This window comes from Esox lucius, chromosome 23 (assembly GCF_011004845.1).
Source record: "Esox lucius isolate fEsoLuc1 chromosome 23, fEsoLuc1.pri, whole genome shotgun sequence".
In the NCBI taxonomy this organism is placed as follows: Eukaryota; Metazoa; Chordata; class Actinopteri; order Esociformes; family Esocidae; genus Esox; species Esox lucius.
The window spans coordinates 7,452,153-7,471,449 of NC_047591.1; the positions used below are offsets into that span (position 1 = coordinate 7,452,153).

Consider the following 19,297-nt stretch of genomic DNA (forward strand, 5'->3'; position numbering starts at 1 on the left):
GGCCGGTTTAGAAAGAAAACACGTCAAACATCACACTCATTTTAATGTTCCACTGTCCCAAGTCATAATGTTTAAATGCAGTTGTTGTGTATGCATGCAGACAGCACTGTTGACATTGAATATGTTGCTAAATATATTTCTTTAAGCAAGTTGCTGATGTGTAACTACCAAATACATTTAGTTGTGCTGCAAATATTGCAAATCAGCAGTAGAGAAAAACTTAAAAGGTCAAGGCCTTGTTTAGAGCAATTAAGTAAAATTTAGGGAGATACTAAAGATTATTACCATTGGCCAGTCACTCTATGCTGTATTGCCATCTAGTGTCTTGCCTGCGAGAAGCAGTACAAGGAGGGGCAGGAGTTTATTTCCTACCCAAGCCAAAAAATAGAATAAATTATATTAAGTGACTGGTACTGTGCATGTTCTTGTTATTCATTAATATAACTTTTACTTTTGGTAATACTGCATGTCATACCTCAGGAAACCTGTTTCTTTTTTATTAAACAGGGTGAATAAACACTGTTTGATGCAAGTGAGTGTTGGGATTGTAGGGTGTTTTAGTGTCTCACCAACTTGTGTTACCTCATAATTATTTTCCCTGGGGCTTTTCTACGTTTGGTAGAGGTGACATTTACAGGTGTGCTTGGACCTGAACCTGAAAGATGTAAAATCATGCTGTGTTACCATGATAAAGAATACCCCCAGAAGTAATCATCTGATGTTGACAGGTGAAAGATGAAAAGATGGCTACCCATCTTATTGTCACTCACCTATGATATTTTTGCATGTCTCCCTGGGCTGGGATGGTGGGCCATGAGGCCCTGGTGACATAAGGCCAAACAGCAATGGCAAATTATCCAGTAGACTACGGAAGACATCTACAGTGAATGACAAAATGGGACAACCGTCCGAAAGATTAAGAACGTTCCTGGAGATAGGTGTGGATGTGTCAGCCACTACCTTCTACAGAAGACTTGACAAGCCAGTGGCAGGAATACAAGGTGAAAGATATTAGTTAGCCTCAATAACTGCATGCCCCTAATAAAAGCGTGCAGAGTTCTGGAATAAGTTACTGTGGACAGAAGCGACAAAGATGAACCTATACCAAAGTGAAGGCAAGAAAAAAAGGTTAAAACTGGAATACCACCTCAGTGAAATGTAGTGCCAGCGTGTCATTGGAGATGTGGAGCAGGGTGACATGGGGGAACTTGGAAAGGATGAGCACCAGATATGATACAGGTGAAGACACATGCCCTAAAATATATATACTTGTCATGAGCTTGTGATGTGCGATTAGCTACTTCATTTTATTTGTCTGGCGTCACGGTCATTGGTCAGAGTTATTAGGGAAGACAGTTATAAGATTGATACACAATTACAGTTTAGTCATAGCTATTCAATATTTTAACATAACTACACTGGTTGAGCAAGGAGTATAATAAGAACATCCTGGTGAGACATGCAATAATTAGATGGATGACAGAAACAAAGACAGATGGAGGGGCACTGAGAGGACACATGATTAGTGAGAGGATGAGGTTTTAGAGAAACAGAAGGAAATGGATGATGAGAGGTCACATGATTAGTGAGAGGAGGAGGTGTTAGAGAAACAGAGGGAAATGGATGATGAGAGGTCACATGATTAGTGAGAGGAGGAGGTGTTAGAGAAACATAGGGAAATGGATGATGAGAGATCACATGATTAGTGAGAGGAGGAGGTGTTAGAGAAACAGAGGGAAATGGATGATGAGAGGTCACATGATTAGTGAGAGGAGGAGGTGTTAGAGAAACATAGGGAAATGGATGATGAGAGATCACATGATTAGTGAGAGGAGGAGGTGTTAGAGAAACAGAGGGAAATGGATGATGAGAGGGCACCAGAGAGCCAGGCGCTTAGATCATTGGAGCAGTTACTAAAAGGTTGCTGGTTGATATCCACCATCTGAAAGAATTTTGATCTTGTTGTGTCTATTAGCAAGTATAACTGCTCCTGTTTGTCAGGATAAGAGCATCTTCAAAATAAAATACAAAATGAGAGAAATTTGAGGCGATGGTTTATAAGGTCTAAACCTTTTTGTGACATGAGGATTTAAATAAACAAAGAGATAATTACACAGTGCCTATAAAAATTCTAAACACTTTTTGTTTTATTATTTTGGCATTGATTTGGAAAATATGACTGATCATGCAAAACAACTGTCTTTTATTTAAGGATAGTGATCATATGAAGCCATTTATTATCACATAGTTGTTTGGCTCCTTTTTAAATCATAATGAGAACAGAAATCATCCAAATGGCCCTGATCAGAATTCATATACCCTTGAATGTTTGGCCTTTTGACAGACACACAAGGTGACACGCACAGGTGAAAATGGCAATTAAAGGTGAATTTCCCACACTTGTGGCTTTTTAAATTGCAATTAGTGTCTATGTATAAATATTCAATGAGTTTGTTATCTTTCACGTGGATGCACTGAGTAGACTAGATACTGAGCCATGGGGAGCAGAAAATAACTCTCAAAAGACCTGCGTAACAAGGTAAGGCAACTTTATAAAGACGGAAAACAACATAAAAATATATCCAAAGCCTTGCAAATGCCAGTCAGTACTGTTCAATCACTTAATAAGAGGTGGAAAATTCTGGGATCTCTAGAAGCCTTTACTGCGCCAATGCCACAAAAAAGCCCAGACACAATATGCCCGACAACACCTTGACACACCTCACAGCCTCTGACACACTGTGATTTGGAGTGACGAGACCAAAATATAGCTTTATTGTCACAAGTTAAGTGCTATGTTTGGAGAGGGGTCAACAAGGCCTATAGAGAACAAAATACCATCCCCACTGTGAAGCATGGTGGTGGCTCACTGATGTTTGAGGGATGGGTGAGCTCTCAAGGCACAGGGAATCTTATGAAAATTGATGGCAAGATGAATGCAGAATGTTATCAAAAAATACTGGCAGACAATTTGTATTCTTCTACACGAAAGCTTTGCATGGACTTTCCAGCACAACAATGACCCTAAGCACAAGGCCAAGTTGACCCTCCAGTGGTTACAGCAGAAAAAGGTGAAGGTTCTGAAGTGGCCATCACAGTCTTCTGACCTTTTTATCATCCAGCCACTCTGGGGAGATCTCAAACGTGCGGTTCATGTAAGATGACCAAAGACTTTGCATGACCTGGAGGCATTTTTCCAAGATGAATGGGCAGCTATACCACTTGCAAGAATTCAGGGCCTCATAGACAACTATTACAAAAGACTGCACGCTGTCATTGATGCTAAAGGGGGCAATACACAGTATCAAGAACTAAGGGTATGCAGACTTTTGAACAGGGATCAGTTAATATTTGTGCTGATTATGCCAGTCTGTTATGACCTACAGTTGAATGTGAATCCCATAAGAAATAAAAGACGTGTTTTCCCTGCTCACTCGCGTATATACTGTATATACTCACAACTATGTATATATACAGCTTGAGAAGAAATTAAAAGAACTTCTGTAGAATGCTGTGGTCTATGCTTATTTTCCTTCAGATTCACAGGCTAATCAATGATCATTAAACAGTGGCATTTTAATCCAGAAGAAACTACTTTAATGTTCATATTGTGTCCTCGTTTGGGCAATCTCTTTCATCATTGTAAAATGGGAGGAGCTTCCACAGCGCAGAGACAAATAGCATGCCACCAACAGACATCAGTTCCCTGTAAACAACAGTGTCACCTTATGACAACTGATTTTGAATCTTTATTTAAAATTTAATAAAATATCAAATTAATCAATCAATCAATCAAATGTATTTATAAAGCCCTTTTTACAACAGCAGTTGTCACAAAGTGCTTTACAGAGACACCCGGCCTTAAACCCCAAGGAGCAAACAACAGTAGTGTTGGATTTCAATGGCTAGGAAAAACTCCCTAAGAAGGCCGAATTTTAGGAAGAAACCTAGACAGAACCCAGGCTCAGAGGGGTGACCAGTCCTCTTCTGGCTGTGCCGGGTGAGATATTAAGAGTCCAATTGGAATAATAAATACATTTCTCTGGGCTAAATCCAGAGTATATTTGATTCTAGACTACGTCAAAAGTATGACCAGATGGACAAGGACAGGGACAGCAACGGGCCCCCCAAACCAGGTACTCAGCAGGTGTGGACCAGGACCTCATCTCCTCCTAAAATGTAAAACTGGAGGAGGCTGAGAAAAGTTAGAAGTGCATTCCTCATATCCCCCAGCACAATAATATAGCAGCGTAACACCTTGGAACTGAGACGGGGGGGGGTCCGGCGACACTGTGGCCCTACCCGGCAGGAAATCAATCCACCCACATTGCCAGGCATCAACCAAAGGGACACCCACCAACCGCAACCCCCCTGAATGAGGGCCAAGTATTGCCAGCAGCGTACAGCCCAATTGCACAAGTGCGCAACAGAGAGTCAACAACAAGCCAGTGACTCTTCCCCCGAAAGGCATTGGAGGGAGGGCATCCCAGTGGCGACGAGTGCCCACCTGGCAAGACAGCAAGGGTGGACAGTATCAAGCCTACTGGTCACCTTCACGCCCCCGGGCCAGGCTACACCTAATTATAAACCGTGCTGTAGAGATGAGTTTTTAGAAGACACTTGAAAGTTTGCACTGAGTTTGCATTTCTAACCTTAATTGGCAGATCATTCCACAATAGTGGAGCTCTATTAGAAAAGGCCCTGTCGCCAGCTGTTTGTTTAGAAATTCTAGGTACAATTAAAAGGCCTGCATCTTGCGATCGTAGGTTACGTGTAGGTATGTATGGCTGGATCATTTCAGCAAGGTAAGTAGGAGCAAATCCATGTATTGATTTATAGGTTAAGAGTAAAACCTTAAAATCAGCCTTAACCCTAACAGGCAGCCAGTGTAAGGACTCTAGGACAGGAGTAATGTGTTCAAATTTGTTTGTTCTAGTTAGGATTCTAGCAGCCATGTGCAGCACTAATTGAAGTTTATTTATTAATTTGTCTGGATAACCAGAGAGAAGAGCATTGCAGTAATCTAGTCTAGAAGTAACGAAAGCATAATTTTTGCAATGTTTCGAAGATGAAAATAAGCAACTCTTGAGACATATTTTATATATTCTTCAAAGGAGAGGTCAGGGTCAAGGGTAACGCCTAGGTTTCTTACAGTTTTTGGGATATGACCATGCAGCCGTCGAGGTTCACAGTGAGATCTGCTAACAAAGCTCTTTGTTTCTTGGGTCCTAAAACGAGCATTTCTGTTTTCCTTGAGTTTAAGAGCAATAAATTCTCTGTCATCCACTTCCTAATATCTGAAACGCATGCTTCCAAAGTAGCTAATTTAGGGGCTTCTCCATGCTTCATTGAAATATATAACTGTGTGTCATCAGCGTAACAGTGAAAGTTTACATTGTGATTTCGGATTACATCGCCCAGAGGGAGCATATATAGTGAGAACAATATTGGGCCCAGAACCGAGCCTTGAGGAACACCAAAGCATACCTTTGACTTGTCAGAGGATATGCCATCCACACTAACAAACTGATATCTTTCAGATAAATAAGATTTAAACCAGGCTAGAACATGTCCACGTAGCCCAATATGGGTTTCCAGTCTCTCTAAGAGAATGGAGTGATCAATAGTGTCAAAAGCAGCACTAAGATCAAGAAGCAACAGGACGGATGCGGAACCTTTGTCTGAGGCCATTAGAAGGTAATTTGTTACCTTCACGAAGTGCAGTCTCAGTACTATGATGGGATCTGAAACCGGACTGGAGTATTTCCTAAATGTTATTTGTATTCAGTTGTTGGGAAACACATTTTTAAAAAAATTTTTTTAGAAGAGGCTTAACTTCCGCAATTCTTTGAGAGTTTGGTACACATCCGGAGGAAAGGGAGCAATTTATTATGTTCAGCATTGGCTGACCTAGCACAGGAAATAGCTCCTTAAATAATTTTGTTGGAATTGGGTCTAGCTGAGAGTTTGTGGGTTTAGAACTCATTACAAATGTAGTAAATGTGTCAAGCGATACCCTCATTGACACCTGGTCAGGGAGGTTCAGGACATTTTTAGGACAACTGAGATTTTGAGGACCATAACTATTTAAGGAGGAGTCAGATATTTGTTTTCCAATGGTGATGATCTTTTCATCAAAGTAGTTAATGTATTCATTACAACTAAAGTGAAGACCCACTTCACTTGCTAAGCTTTGCTTTTTTGTTAACTTTGAAACTGTATCAAAGAGAAATTTTGAAATGTTTTTGTTCACCTCAATCAGGTTGGAGAAATAAGCTGATCGAGCAGACGTGAGTGATTTTCGGTATTGTAGTATACTGTCTAACCAGGCTAGTCTAAATATTTCCAACTTGGTGGAGCGCCACTTTCGCTCCAATTTTCTGGAGGCTTGCTTAAGTGCTCTAGTATTGTCTGTGTACCAAGGAGCACGTTTCTTGTTGCGTATTTCTTTAGTTTTTAGTGGTGCAACTGTGTCTAATGTATTTCGCAGTGTTGAGTTTAGATCCTCGATTTGATCGTTTACAGATTTATTTACTTGTAAGAATATCAAGGAATTTATTTGTAGTCCGAGAATTTATAGTACGGCTTTTGAAACTCATTGTTTGCGGAGCAAGTGGATTTCTTGTTTTAACAGTAAATGTAATAAGACAGTGATCCGATAATCCAGGATTTTGGGGGGAAATTATTAGATCTACAATATCTATTTCTTGTGACAGGACTAAATCTAAGGTGTGATTGTGGCAATGTGTTGGACCTGATACATGTTGGATAAAACCCATTGAGTCAAATAGAACAAAATGTCAAAGTACCATTTGTAATTCAGAAATTTGACAGATTTGGTCATTACATTAATACTTTTACAAAGCACAGTGCAATATATAAAAATAAAAAAAAGATATAAAAATGCATGTTATAAAAGTTCAAACCAACACTGACAAAACAAAATTCTAAAAAAACGGGAACACAAGCAAAAAGAACAGGAAATGAAAGCCCCCAAGCCGCTCCTCATCCTGCCAACTACTTCTCACCACATGATAAGTCAAACTGCATCATCACTTGTGTCCTCCAAGTGCTCTCAGATCATTAAGATCATAAACAGTTTGAGGAAAATCTCTGTCAATGACGATTCTGTTAAATCAACATAATTCTTTAAAAACTGACCCAGTCCATAATTAATACCTAATGTACATTGTAATATAATATCATGGCTATATTATCCTACAAGTTTGACAAGAGGACGTATGCAATCCATTATACAGTTAGGGGCGTTGACAGTGCTTTTCAGTCCAGTGTTATTGTTTAAGGAATGATATCCAAATATTTTGAAGTTACTTTGTTAGAAGAAAGTAACTGTATTTACAACTCAAACTTCCCATGGTTTGGGAAACCTTTGGTTATTAATATAACCTTTATTTGGGAGGGAACTAGATGCCACTATGGGAAATGCATTGCATATTCGCATTAGTGATTATTACAATCACTCACTGATCTCAGGACAGCTTTTCACAGTGATTCAATCAGCGTGGCGCCCAAAAGGAGTGGAACCACATTCCCACTCTCATGGAACAAAGGATATATTGATAACCAAAGGTCCCCTTTAATTCGGTCAGTTTGATGTGAATATGGGGACATACCAAAGCTAAAATTGACACAACCCACACAAAAAGAGGGTTTAGAGGAAACACAGGTCCGACGGGAAAAGCTGCAAGGCCATCCATCCCCAAGCCAAAAGCACCAAAGGCAGCAGGCCAGGGGCGGTGACATAAATTTGGCAGGACCACACCAAGATTTGCGAAGATGACCACACAGCTGCCACACAAATCTCTGCCACACACAAACCTACAAAGATCGCCCAGGGTGCCACCAACCCCCTGGTAGAGTGAGCAAACCCAGAGAGGCAACCACTTACCCTAATAACTGTAAACTATAGGAATGGCTCCTGTCACCCAGAGACAAAATTAATATGGAAATCGCACAACCGTGCAGACACTACTGGTGTACTGACGCAAAGGGAGTTGCAAAACAGACTTAAGACCCATTGCACAATAGGCACAAATGGTGGATGGGATAAAGCACATCTTAGAGTCAATGACTGCACTGGAAGAGGCCAATAGCACCAAAGTGCGCAAGGTAGCAAAACACAGGCTCACTGAGCCTGACAAGCTGCTAGACCCACTGGCAAGTATAACAGAATGCCCAGGGTAAAGCCACAAAAGCACACTTGAGATTTGCTAATCAAGAAAGTGTGCGTGGAGCGTAGTGAATGGAGTGGTGATGTACGCTAGGTACATAAAGCACGGGAGCTGCTCGCGCTGCCTCCCACCTGCTGGACCTGATCAGACGTGATTGTATTTGTCATCACTAATGCGCATGCTCAATGTGCTCATATTGTCACCGAAGTTACTGACCGAAAAGAAACTGCTTTTCTCTAGGTTGGCCTATCCACAAAGAGCTATCGCATAGTGCTTCCGTGTAGAATAGTCTACCTCAGAGAGCGCTGTCACCCGGAAGGGCGGTACCTAGTTAAGTTATGTAGAACAGGTTAGTTCATGGTTCACCTCAAAACATGCTTCGCTGTTTGTGGAAAGTTTCCGAAATACGCGCTGAACGTTCCGTCATTCACCCACACACTCCTTGAACTTGCAATGGTCTTATTGAAGATTTATGTCAGTAGCCTTGCCTACATAGAAAAACAAAAATTACCAGTGGCAGCACACATATGGTCACGCCGCTCTTTTTTCTGTTTATGGAAGGACGAATAGCGTAGCCTATTGACTACAGTAAGAAAAAAGAAAATCGTCGGTAAAAGGAGCGAAAGCCACCTTGTTTCAGCTTTGTTAAAAGGACCTATCGTCAAAAGGTGGGTGTCACTTGGAAGTTTTACTTGTTTCCTTAAACAACTATATGTATGAGCCGTTTTCGGACAGCTTGACTAATAACAATCTCTTAAATATTCTTTACATAGCAATGGCAGCCGGACTGTCTTCAGCTAAGTTGTGGATTAATGTTCCTTTTTTTTCTAACTAACTTCTGCATACCGTGACTCTATTTATGTTTTAATAAAATCTATATTTAAACATTGTACAGAATGTAGTCAGGTTCATCCAAAGATATACAAATGTTCTGTCATATTGTAACTCATGGGAAGTCCCTTGCAAAGATGAAACCATATACCAAGGCTATTGCTTCCCTATTAACGTAACACCGAAATCGGGTTTATCTATTAATATGCCTTAAATGTTATCAGATCTTATCTCAAATTAATCTAGATATACACAAAATGATTAAGGATTCACAAAATGTCTAACCACTGTTTACTTCTGTGCAATATTACGTTATATTCCCTCTCCAGCATAGGCCTATATCTGTCTGTGTTGGCATCTTCAATATATCTTAGGTTTTTACACCTTTACTGATTATCAGCACTTGATGAAGTGCCAGTATTCAGCTTTGTATGGTTATTAAGATTGTATGGGCTAGTGTGTTGGTAAGGAATTCTCTGTACAGAAATTGTTCATGCAGGCTTATTAACCCGATAGATGAGGATACATTGGTGTTTTATAGATGAAGATACCCCGAAACAATGTGAAATTGTCACTTGCAAAAACTTCACAACATTCCTAAGGTTTCCTGGCACCATTATGTATTGTGGAAGTGCCAGTAGTGCTTACTTTGAGGAACTCTGCCACTTGTTAATAATTCACACGTTTTTAAATGAAATCAAACTCAATTATCAGTCTCAAGAACATATGTCCACTTCATGTTTAGTTGCCTTACCACAATACTTCACAGTGACACCCCTAAAAGACATTCATATTTTTTATTGATAAAGTGATGAATGATTGGCTGAAAAAGATGATTGTTTGCTAACAAATAGTAGGTAAATGCATGACATGGCTCTGATGCAGTAGAATGTCAAAAGAAAATGCACAAAAAAAAGAATTATGTAAAATATAATATGCAGTTAGTGAAATAATAAACATAATATACAATGTCTTATGATTGATCTGTGTGTACTTGCACCTTTCCCATCTCCATCTGCTAAAGGGAAGCAGAGAAGAAAAAGAAAAAACAGTCTCGGGAGGCTAGAGTTTGGTGACATATTTCAACATTAAATGCTGTAAATGTCCTAGAGGACAGACTTATGTGTGCCCCTGCTTATGTGGTGTAGACATCAACACCCTCTGAAGATCTATAAGGTTGTGGGCAGTTCAAGAGTCTTACCATCCCAGTAGAATGCTTGGTAATTTGCTGATATTCCTCAGTTACCTAGGTTTGGAAAGGCACCGTTATGCATTCTTTGGCACAATGTCGGTGTGGCGCGACCATCTTAGTAAGCTGTATGCTGAGGAACTAGAAGCTATTGACCCTTGAGGATGCTCCTTTGTCTCTTTCTTTTTTAGATGTTGAATTCTTTCACCATCTGTCAGGGACCTGACCTCCACCTTGTCAGCTGTCTTGCCATTGTTGGTAATCAGGCCTGTTAATGACAAGCAAATTGGGTTGGAGTCATCGGTGAGAACGGGAATACTGGAGGTGCCTTCAGCGCACACCTTTGATTGGCCCTTGTGCTGAGGACAAGTGTGGCAAATGTGTTGTTGCCTACCCCAACCACTTTAAACCCAAGGCCCTGATCTGTGATGAGCTTGGAGGTCACTATGGTGTTGAGCTGAGCTGTATTCAGTTAAAAACAACATATGCATTCCTATTGTTCAGATGGGATAGTACTATGTGCATGGCAAAGGCTGTGCACCATCGTCTTTGTATCTGTTGAAGTGGGTTGAACATAGAGGGCCTAGGGTGACTTATAAGATGGAGGTGATATGATCCTTAACTTGCCTCTTAAAGCACTACATGATAGACGTTAGGTCTGTGTGGTTTAACAGGGTTTCCTCTTCGTCATATGCTGTCTGAAGTCCTTGACACGTGTCCAAGACAACGAATTGTGACTCCACTTTTCTCTGTAGTCTCCATTTACCCGTTTGACTTAAATAGGGGACTGCTGGCCATTTGTACTAGTGTGTTCCCAGTCGCCTCATTGTGGTCAAATACATCTTCTAAATTTAGAAGGCTATAGATGGTGTTTTTTTTTCCAGTGAAAAGGTCTAAACTTCCTGTTTTAGAAAGCAGGGTGAAGTGACCCAGACTGGGTGTGCTTCAGAGGAAGTACATCTCAACACTGACTGTCCCGAAGTAGTGCCTTAATCTCAAATGTTATCATGTAATTGGGGTCACAAAGTTAAAGACTTGCACTGAACTTGTCTGTTAAAATGCACTAAATTATGAGATGGCTTTTGCCATAATATTATTTTATTGTATTAGGAGGCAGAGATCAAGAACAGGCTTAAGTGTTACACTCCTGAAGTTGTTAGTACAACCATGAATAAACCTACAGAATTGTTTGTAAATAGGCATGGAAAGAATTCCATTTCTACACACCCTCTCTTTGTAGGACAGTGTTTGTTGCCAACTGGGTTATCACCTTTTCTTCCTTGTGAGTATTGTAATTAGTGCTATTTTTAAATGCAAATGAAAAGGCTGTTTGAAAATGTACAGTACTCCTTGTAATTATCTGAATCCTACATTGATGGTAAACTTTTTAATAAAAAAATGACTATACAATTTAATAAAAAATGAACTCCTTATCTAAACACCAATTCATAAGACATTCCAATTAAAGGACACAAAAATAAAACATGATTTATTGTCATTGTTTATTTAACAATGGTGGTTTATTTAAAATTCAGATTTCATGTGTGCAACTATATGTGAACCTCTTTATTCAATAGCTTGTGGCACCTCAGTTAGCAGCGATAACTTGGAGTGAATGTCCCTTGTAGCCAGTAATCAGTCTCAAACACCTTTTTTAGGGATTTTCCCCCCCCCGTTTTTCTACTACAGAACTCTGCCAATTGAGTGAGTTGGGGGGTGTCTTAAATACTCCCTGCTTCAGGTCCTGCAACATCTCGATTGGATTAAAGTCAGGATTTTCCTTGGCCAAACCAAAACACAAATCTTCCTCCTGAGCCATTCTTTGGTACATTTGCTTGAATGATTGGGGTCGTTGTCTTGCTTGAAGACCCATTTTCTGCCCAGCTTTAGCTCCTTGACTGATGGCCTGACAATCGGTTAAAGAATCTGCTGTTGTACCTCAATATATTGTTCCTGTGATGATGTGCAGTTGACCAGGCAAAAGAGAAGGAAAATCTCGAAATTCACACCATCAGACTGTTAGGATAAGGTATTTTGGTGGTAGGCAGAGTTGGGTTTTCACCAAAGCAGACGTTTTGGTTGTAACCAAAAAGGTAAATGTTGTAGTTTGTCCAGAGGATAGACTTCCAGAAACCTGCGGGTTTGTCCGGGTGGTCTGGCAAAGTTAAGATGGGCAGTTTAGTTCTTTTTGACAGCAGAGGCTTCTTCCTAGCAATCCTCACATTAATTCCATTTCGATTCAGTGGTCTTAGTGTTGAAGCAGGTACAGCAAGGTCAGACGAAGCAAAGGAGGTCTGCCAATCTTCAGATGTTATGTTTGGATGGAAAAAAACATTTGATCTTGATGTTTTAAAATCACAAAACCATAAGGTTAAGACCAAACCACACTTTTAAGGTTAAATGATTTCAACCTTTTTTGGTGCACCAGATTCTAATTTTAGCCATTTTATTTTATGGTATAGGTAGGGGTTGGGTGTACTTTTTCTGCATAAACATTTTTTAATTGCATAGATTGAAAGTAATTTTGTGATTTATTAAATTGAGATTTATTATAAAATGTAGTTGGAATTTAGCACCAATATCAATATGACCAAATATGTACAAAAAATAGTATACAGTACTGTACAATAATTGTGGTCCTACTCCGCTGATGTGTTGCTTTACACTGAAGTTGCCCTTAGGCTGTAAATGAATTACCTACATACCCCAGTTCATCGGTTCCTTTTGAGATCGTCGACAATACACTGGTGTGACAGTGACTGGGCTCTGTGCTTCTGTGGCCGGAAGACGGCATGGTTAGGTCGACACACTCTCAACTTTATGACATTGACAAAAGCAAATGCTGTCTTAAAAGGATTACAGCTTACATATTTTACATAGAAAACATTGCTAATTCACCCAACAATTATTATATTTTTTGTTTAAACATGTTTCTTGCAACAACTAGCTGACGAATCAGTGTTGTATTGCCACTTAAGAGAACGTGGTTTTTGTTTTATCTACACTGCTGAAGCCAACTTAATTAGCCTAGAACGGCAATGCAGATGCATACAGACAGTAGCATGCAAGCGCGTGCGTAGGGAAACCTGAGAGCAGGTATGCGTTTTTGCTTTTTATTTAGTGTACTTTTGATTACATACAGTAGCTATATGTCACTACAAACTGAGAGAAGCTACAGTAAACCCCCAGCTATCCGCGGTTCAACATTCGCAAACTCAAGTATCCGCGAAAATGTTTCATGAAGTCCGAAATTCTAAAAACGCGCTAATTTCAGCCATCCAAGCGTCGATATGGTTAATTGCATGAAGTGCAAATATAAAGTAAACTGTCCATTACAAACGATTGTGCAAATAAACGGTCACGCGCACGATACGTTGTTTTCCTAGATGCGGTTGTGTTGAATTAATACTTATCCGCGAATTGTGTCACTTATCCGCGATTTTCCACATTCGCTAGGGTTCGCAGAACCGATCCCTCGCGGATACGGGGGATGTACTGTATTACATTAACCAGTTAGCTTACACTAGCTAATTTATAATAAATAACTTTCAGAGATTGTCTGTACTTCTCACTTTAACATTTGTTTGTTTCAAATTAAAATATTTTTTAATCTTCCATTTATTGGCCATAAGTATCTCCTATTAATGTATAGTACAGGGCTACCCAACCCTCTTCCTGGAGATATCCTGTTCTGTAGGTTTTCTCTGTAACTAATATTTTGCCACCTGATTTTTATAATTAGATGGATGAAAAGCTAAATCAGGTTAGTCACAAATGGGGGACAGTAGAACTCCAGGAACAGGGTTGGGCAGCCTTGAACTAGTGAAGTCACATTACATTTTATAAAACAAATGTTTATTAATCGTTTTAACGGGAAACTGAATAAAAATGTCAGTTTAAACGTTAAGCAAATGTCCCCATTTGCCACATCCCTATAGTTACAACAGAACCCTTTTTGTTCTCCAGCAGATTATATTTCCTGCTCTGTCTCCAAGTGATCAATTTCTAAACAGAGCTGTGTTGCCATTATAAATAAAAATTGCCATTCTGAGTAGTTGACTCCTCCCACCCTCCAACCTCTCTTCTGTCATTCCCCACCACTGATCCACGCCTCCCAATACCTCCATTGCATTCTCACTTATCGGATACACTACTCTTCCCTTCAACCTTTTAGGTCCTTAACTCACACACCTAGGAGTCCCCCTCTCCTCCCCACATTGTGCTTGGCCCCACCATGAGCGTGCAGCCTCGGAGGATCCGTCTGAAGCCTTGGCTGTTAGCCCAGGTGAACAGCGGAAGGTACCCAGGCTTGCAATGGCTCGGTCAGGACCAGCGGCTCTTCCAGATTCCATGGAAACATGCCACGAGACACCTGCCCACCACTGAGGAAGAGAACACTATCTTCAAGGTGAGATACTTCGATACATCACAATACAACAGTAAACATGGCAAACCTAATGAATGAGGCCCCCCACAGGGCTGATTAGTCTAAGTTTAGTTATTTGTGTAACTTGTCTGTTAGAGAACCAGTCTTCAGGTTTTGACAAATGTACCAAATGTTGTTACAATACATATCTTTGACTGATTTATATGCATTTATGTGCTAAACCATGTCCATGTGAATGTTTTTTGGTCAATAGTCACCCAGGGCAATTTTGTTTAAGGTTTATGAAGTTTCATACATTGATTAGTGCCTGAAGAGTAGTGTTGTTAATGGGTCTTTCAGCAAGTATGTGGTTATTTTTGCTGTTTGCACAATTTCACAAACAAGAATTTGAAAGCTGTGTTTAATTATGACATGGATTTGTTTGTCTGGTTTTAAAACAAGACACAAATAATTACTTTAAAAATGAACTGTCTGTTGCTGAGGTTTATGTTGCATGACAGAAATTTTAATTCAATGTTTGTTTCATAATTTAAGTGGTAAATTAGTTTGGACAGTCATATGAAAGTGTGCTCTCTCTCACACTGACTTCCTGCGTGGAAAAGCAGTGTGGGGACGGGAAAGCAGAATGGCTTTGAATTGATACACTCCATAATCCTTCTTGGCTGACAAGCGGAGAAAAACCTGCCACACGCTACAGTGCTTAGCACCAGAGTCACCATTACGCATAGGACCTCTGTCACTATTCAACATACTTATGTCTCATTCATGGTAAATGTATCAACTGTTTTGGTGAACTTGTAGTGAAACTATGGATCTTACTTCTCGAATTCGTAGTAGAAATGCTTTCTGTGTTTTCCTGATCTTGTGTGTAAGTCATCTAAATATACCATGGCTGTAGCATCCTGTTCTTAGTTTAGTAATGTGCTTAGTTGTTTTCAGTTCAGTAACCTAACCACGACCCATGTAGGCTTGAAAACAGAAATTACGCATTGATCCTGAGTGTTCGGTGACTTATATTGCAGTGTTACCCACAATGCAGTGGAGTCCGAGCCTCACGTTCATAATAAAATATGACTGAATTCTCCCTGTCTTCCTTAAGGCCTGGGCTCTGGAGACAGGGAAGTACCAGGAGGGTCTGGATGAGCCTGACCCAGCCAAATGGAAGGCCAACCTGCGCTGTGCTCTCAACAAGAGCCGTGAGTTCAAACTGAAATACGACGGTACCAAGGAGACCCCCGTTCAGCCCGTTAAGATCTACGAGGTGTGCGACCAGCCCTACAATGGAGGTAAGGGTGTGTGTGTGTGTGTGTGTGTGTGTGTGTGTGTGTGTGTGTGTGTGTGTGTGTGTGTGTGTGTGTGTGTGCGCGCGCGTGTACTTGGCAATTTGCACAACAGATTTGATTGTATTGAAATTGTTGATGGCATATTCTTTTTATTATGGTTTCAGACACAGTTGATGAAGATGATGAAGAGGTAAGGTTAAAAAATGTTGGCAAGTTCTGTTACCTCAGAACAATTATCTTGTAACAAAGCTCTTCATTTTCCACATATTAAAACTTGCTTTTGTTTTCAGATGCCAAATATTGTTGAACTCTCTATTGGTAAGTTGATACCACCAGTCAACCTTTTCTATTGACCCGAAGTTGGATGACACAGAAATCACGTGACATGCAGACGTTTGACATTGTAAACAGTCTGACGTTGTTCCTCCTGTCCCCCAGACCCCAGGATAAGTGCTGTACACAGCGTTCCTTTCACCCACATGCACCCCGCTGTCAACGGGGGCCTGACTGTTGGAGAGGAACTCCCTCCACCAATCATGGCTCCTCCAGAGTTTCCTTCCCACATCCCATTGGAACATGGGGGCTTTATACACTCGGGACCCACGGGACCCTCCAATGAGATGGCCGGAGGGGGCATGCCTCCTGTGGTCACAGAGGTGCCCCCCATGGTGCCTTCCGAACCACCCGTGGCTCCGATTGCCCCTAACTCTGCTACAGTGGAGGCCATGGCTGGAGTCCAGAACCAGGAAGAGGGCCAGGCTGGATTCCCCTACAAATATGACCTGCTGAACAGTCTGCCATGTGCGTGGAATAGGTCTATGCCGTGTTGAGAAGAATACTCCTTCATGAACTAACAATTGGTGACTTTGAAAATCTGGCATTTCTGCAAAATCCTTTGTTGAAATCTGCATACCACAAATACAAGGCGACAACTTCATTTCGTATTGCTGCATGTAATATATTGACATTGTTCTATATATTCAAAAACAGTATTGTTTTTACTGTTTTTATTCTACGTAATGAGTCAGTCGGGCAATAGTTTAGTAGTATGTCACACCCATATATTGGCACACACTTGCTACTGTCTGAAGGTGTGTTGGATGGTGAGACAGGTTCTGTAGTTCATTGGAAAAGTCAAAACTCAGTTTTAACATTTATATCTAAGACACATTTTTAATGATTGGTTAATCATTTTCCCGTGTTATTGTAACTCATGAGGAGCTATATTCAATATTGAAAAGTGCCCACAAATATTCTACCACTATTCTAACCATTGTGTGAATTTGGTTGTAGTGACTGACCTGGATATGAAGTTCCAGTACCGGGGTCGCATGATGGGCTCCCTGACGGTCAGTAACCCCCAGGGCTGCCGGCTCTACTACGGGCACCTGGAGCCCACACCAGAGCAGGTGGACCTGTTTGGCCCAGTCACCCTCAACCAGGTCCTCTTCCCCGGCTCGGCTGACATCCAGAACGAGAAGCAGAGGTTCTACACTGAGCAGCTGCTGGACGTGATGGACCGAGGCCTCATCCTGGAGATCTGGGAGCAGGACATATATGCTATAAGGCTCTGCCAATGTAAGGTGTACTGGTCTGGGCCCGGTGTGGATGAGCATGGGCCTCCCAACCCTATGGAGAGGGAAAGGAAGTACAAGGTTTTCAGCCTCAATAACTTCCTGCATGGTAAATCAGCCAATCATATTTTTATTACTCTGTATTTCAGTCATCTGAACTAGTGTTTTCCTATGTTTTGGATTTCTGTCCGATTACTCAAAAATCCTGTTTTAGATTTAGATTAAATGACCACATAACACCAAACTATCCAGTCAGATAAATGGATGCTGACCTTCAATACCTTTTAACTGTTCTGTTAACTGTCAACAAACATGGCCCTGTTGAACTTTTGAGTAGCACTTTTGTACTGCTAGTGTATCACAGAACAGGCATCAAAACGGATTAGCTGATATCATCTAGCCTGTGGGTTTTCCATGACAGGAGATTCTGTTGCTTAAGTCTTTTCTCTCTCTTTCTCCCATTCACACCAGGGCTCATCTTGTTCCAGAAAGGGGAAGCTCCAACCCCTCCCCCTTTCGAGCTCTACTTCTGCTTTGGAGAGGATTGGCCCGATCAACGGAAACCCAAGGAGAAGAAGCTCATCATTGTGCAGGCAAGCAGAAGACCTTAACATCGGGGATGTCTGTATTGGCATACATACGGAGCAGACTGAAACACACGACAGACTGAAGCACAAACATATGGCAAACAGAAACCTAACTGGCTGAGTACACACATGAAACGATCACATAAGGAACCTCTTTTCCATGTATTTCATGTTCAGGTGATTCCAGTGGTGGCTCGGATCCTGACGGAGATGTTTTCCGGAGAGCTGTCCTGGTCCACAGACAGCATCCGACTGCAGATCTCCAACCCAGATATGAAGGACCACACTGTGGAGCAGTTCAAGGAGCTCCAGAGGCTCCTTCAAAGCCAATATGGGCAGGGACCGTGGGCCACCAACGCACCCTGAATCTGGTGACTTTTGCTGGGTCCTCAACAGGTCCTTGGTCATGGCTACATGACCAAGTTATAGGCCCACTTGGAGTCTTATCTGGAAGGAGTGGACTGCTGATACACTTACATGGGGGTTAATGGCACACTGCAACTAAGGAACTCTTTTTTTTTCCTCAGAGCCTCTTTCTGGTTCTAAAGTAGACACAGTCAATTGAGTTCTTCATCAGTCCCATACATCTTTCCATCCTAAACCCAAGCCTTAGACCCATAAGCGCTGTAGCTCTTCCAAACTCTTCCTGCTTCCACACACTCATCATACCCAGACTGCTCTTTTAACCCCTATTGTGAAAATTGTAGCTTTATCCTTGATGTTCTTTGGTCCCTTAATATTTGTCTATTTTGAATTTCAATAGCTACCGTTGCAGTATTTTTTTTCTCAGATGGAAGGTATTACTTCATCTTCCCTCAGTTATCATCCATTTTCTTTTACATCCACACTTAACTGTCGATCTGGAAATGCATGCATTGTTACTGGCGTTTGTCAAAGTTAGATACCAATGATACTCTGCCAAAATGTGTTTTAAGCCATACATGACAAATATTGTAATGTTATATTTTTAATAAATACATTGTGAATACATTCAATCAGCACAAGCATTAATTTCTAACCTTGCCCTGACTACCAGACTACTGAGAAATGGTCATGGGTTTGTAAGGATACAGATGGTGCAAAAGGTGCTACTGGTATTGACACTTAGCAGGAACATCCCCAGACAGTTAAGCCTCAGATAATATTTCACAGGTATTCTAGAGGATTCAGAACAACCCCTGCCTCTCCTGCGGGCTGTCAACTCAATATGAACTGGTTTGACTTGATCAGAAACTACACAGCAGACAATCCAAA

General features: G+C 41.0%; 1 protein-coding gene across 2 annotated transcripts; it reads left to right on the forward strand.

The window, feature by feature from the left end:
- The first annotated feature begins 8,377 nt into the window (after nucleotides 1-8,377).
- Nucleotides 8,378-19,038, forward strand: irf5 (interferon regulatory factor 5). 2 transcript variants are annotated; one of them, XM_010886941.4, is made up of 9 exons: nucleotides 8,378-8,860; nucleotides 14,387-14,620; nucleotides 15,699-15,885; nucleotides 16,047-16,072; nucleotides 16,173-16,200; nucleotides 16,321-16,683; nucleotides 17,176-17,565; nucleotides 17,928-18,049; nucleotides 18,221-19,038. In XM_010886941.4, exons 2-9 carry the CDS (start codon nucleotides 14,447-14,449, stop codon nucleotides 18,407-18,409), a joined length of 1,479 nt encoding a protein of 492 aa, XP_010885243.2. In that variant the 5' UTR covers nucleotides 8,378-8,860; nucleotides 14,387-14,446; the 3' UTR covers nucleotides 18,410-19,038. The 2 variants fall into 2 exon arrangements, with proteins under 2 accessions (XP_010885243.2, XP_010885244.2); XM_010886942.5 differs by lacking the exon at nucleotides 8,378-8,860 and adding an exon at nucleotides 12,854-13,308.
- The last annotated feature ends 259 nt before the right edge of the window (nucleotides 19,039-19,297 follow it).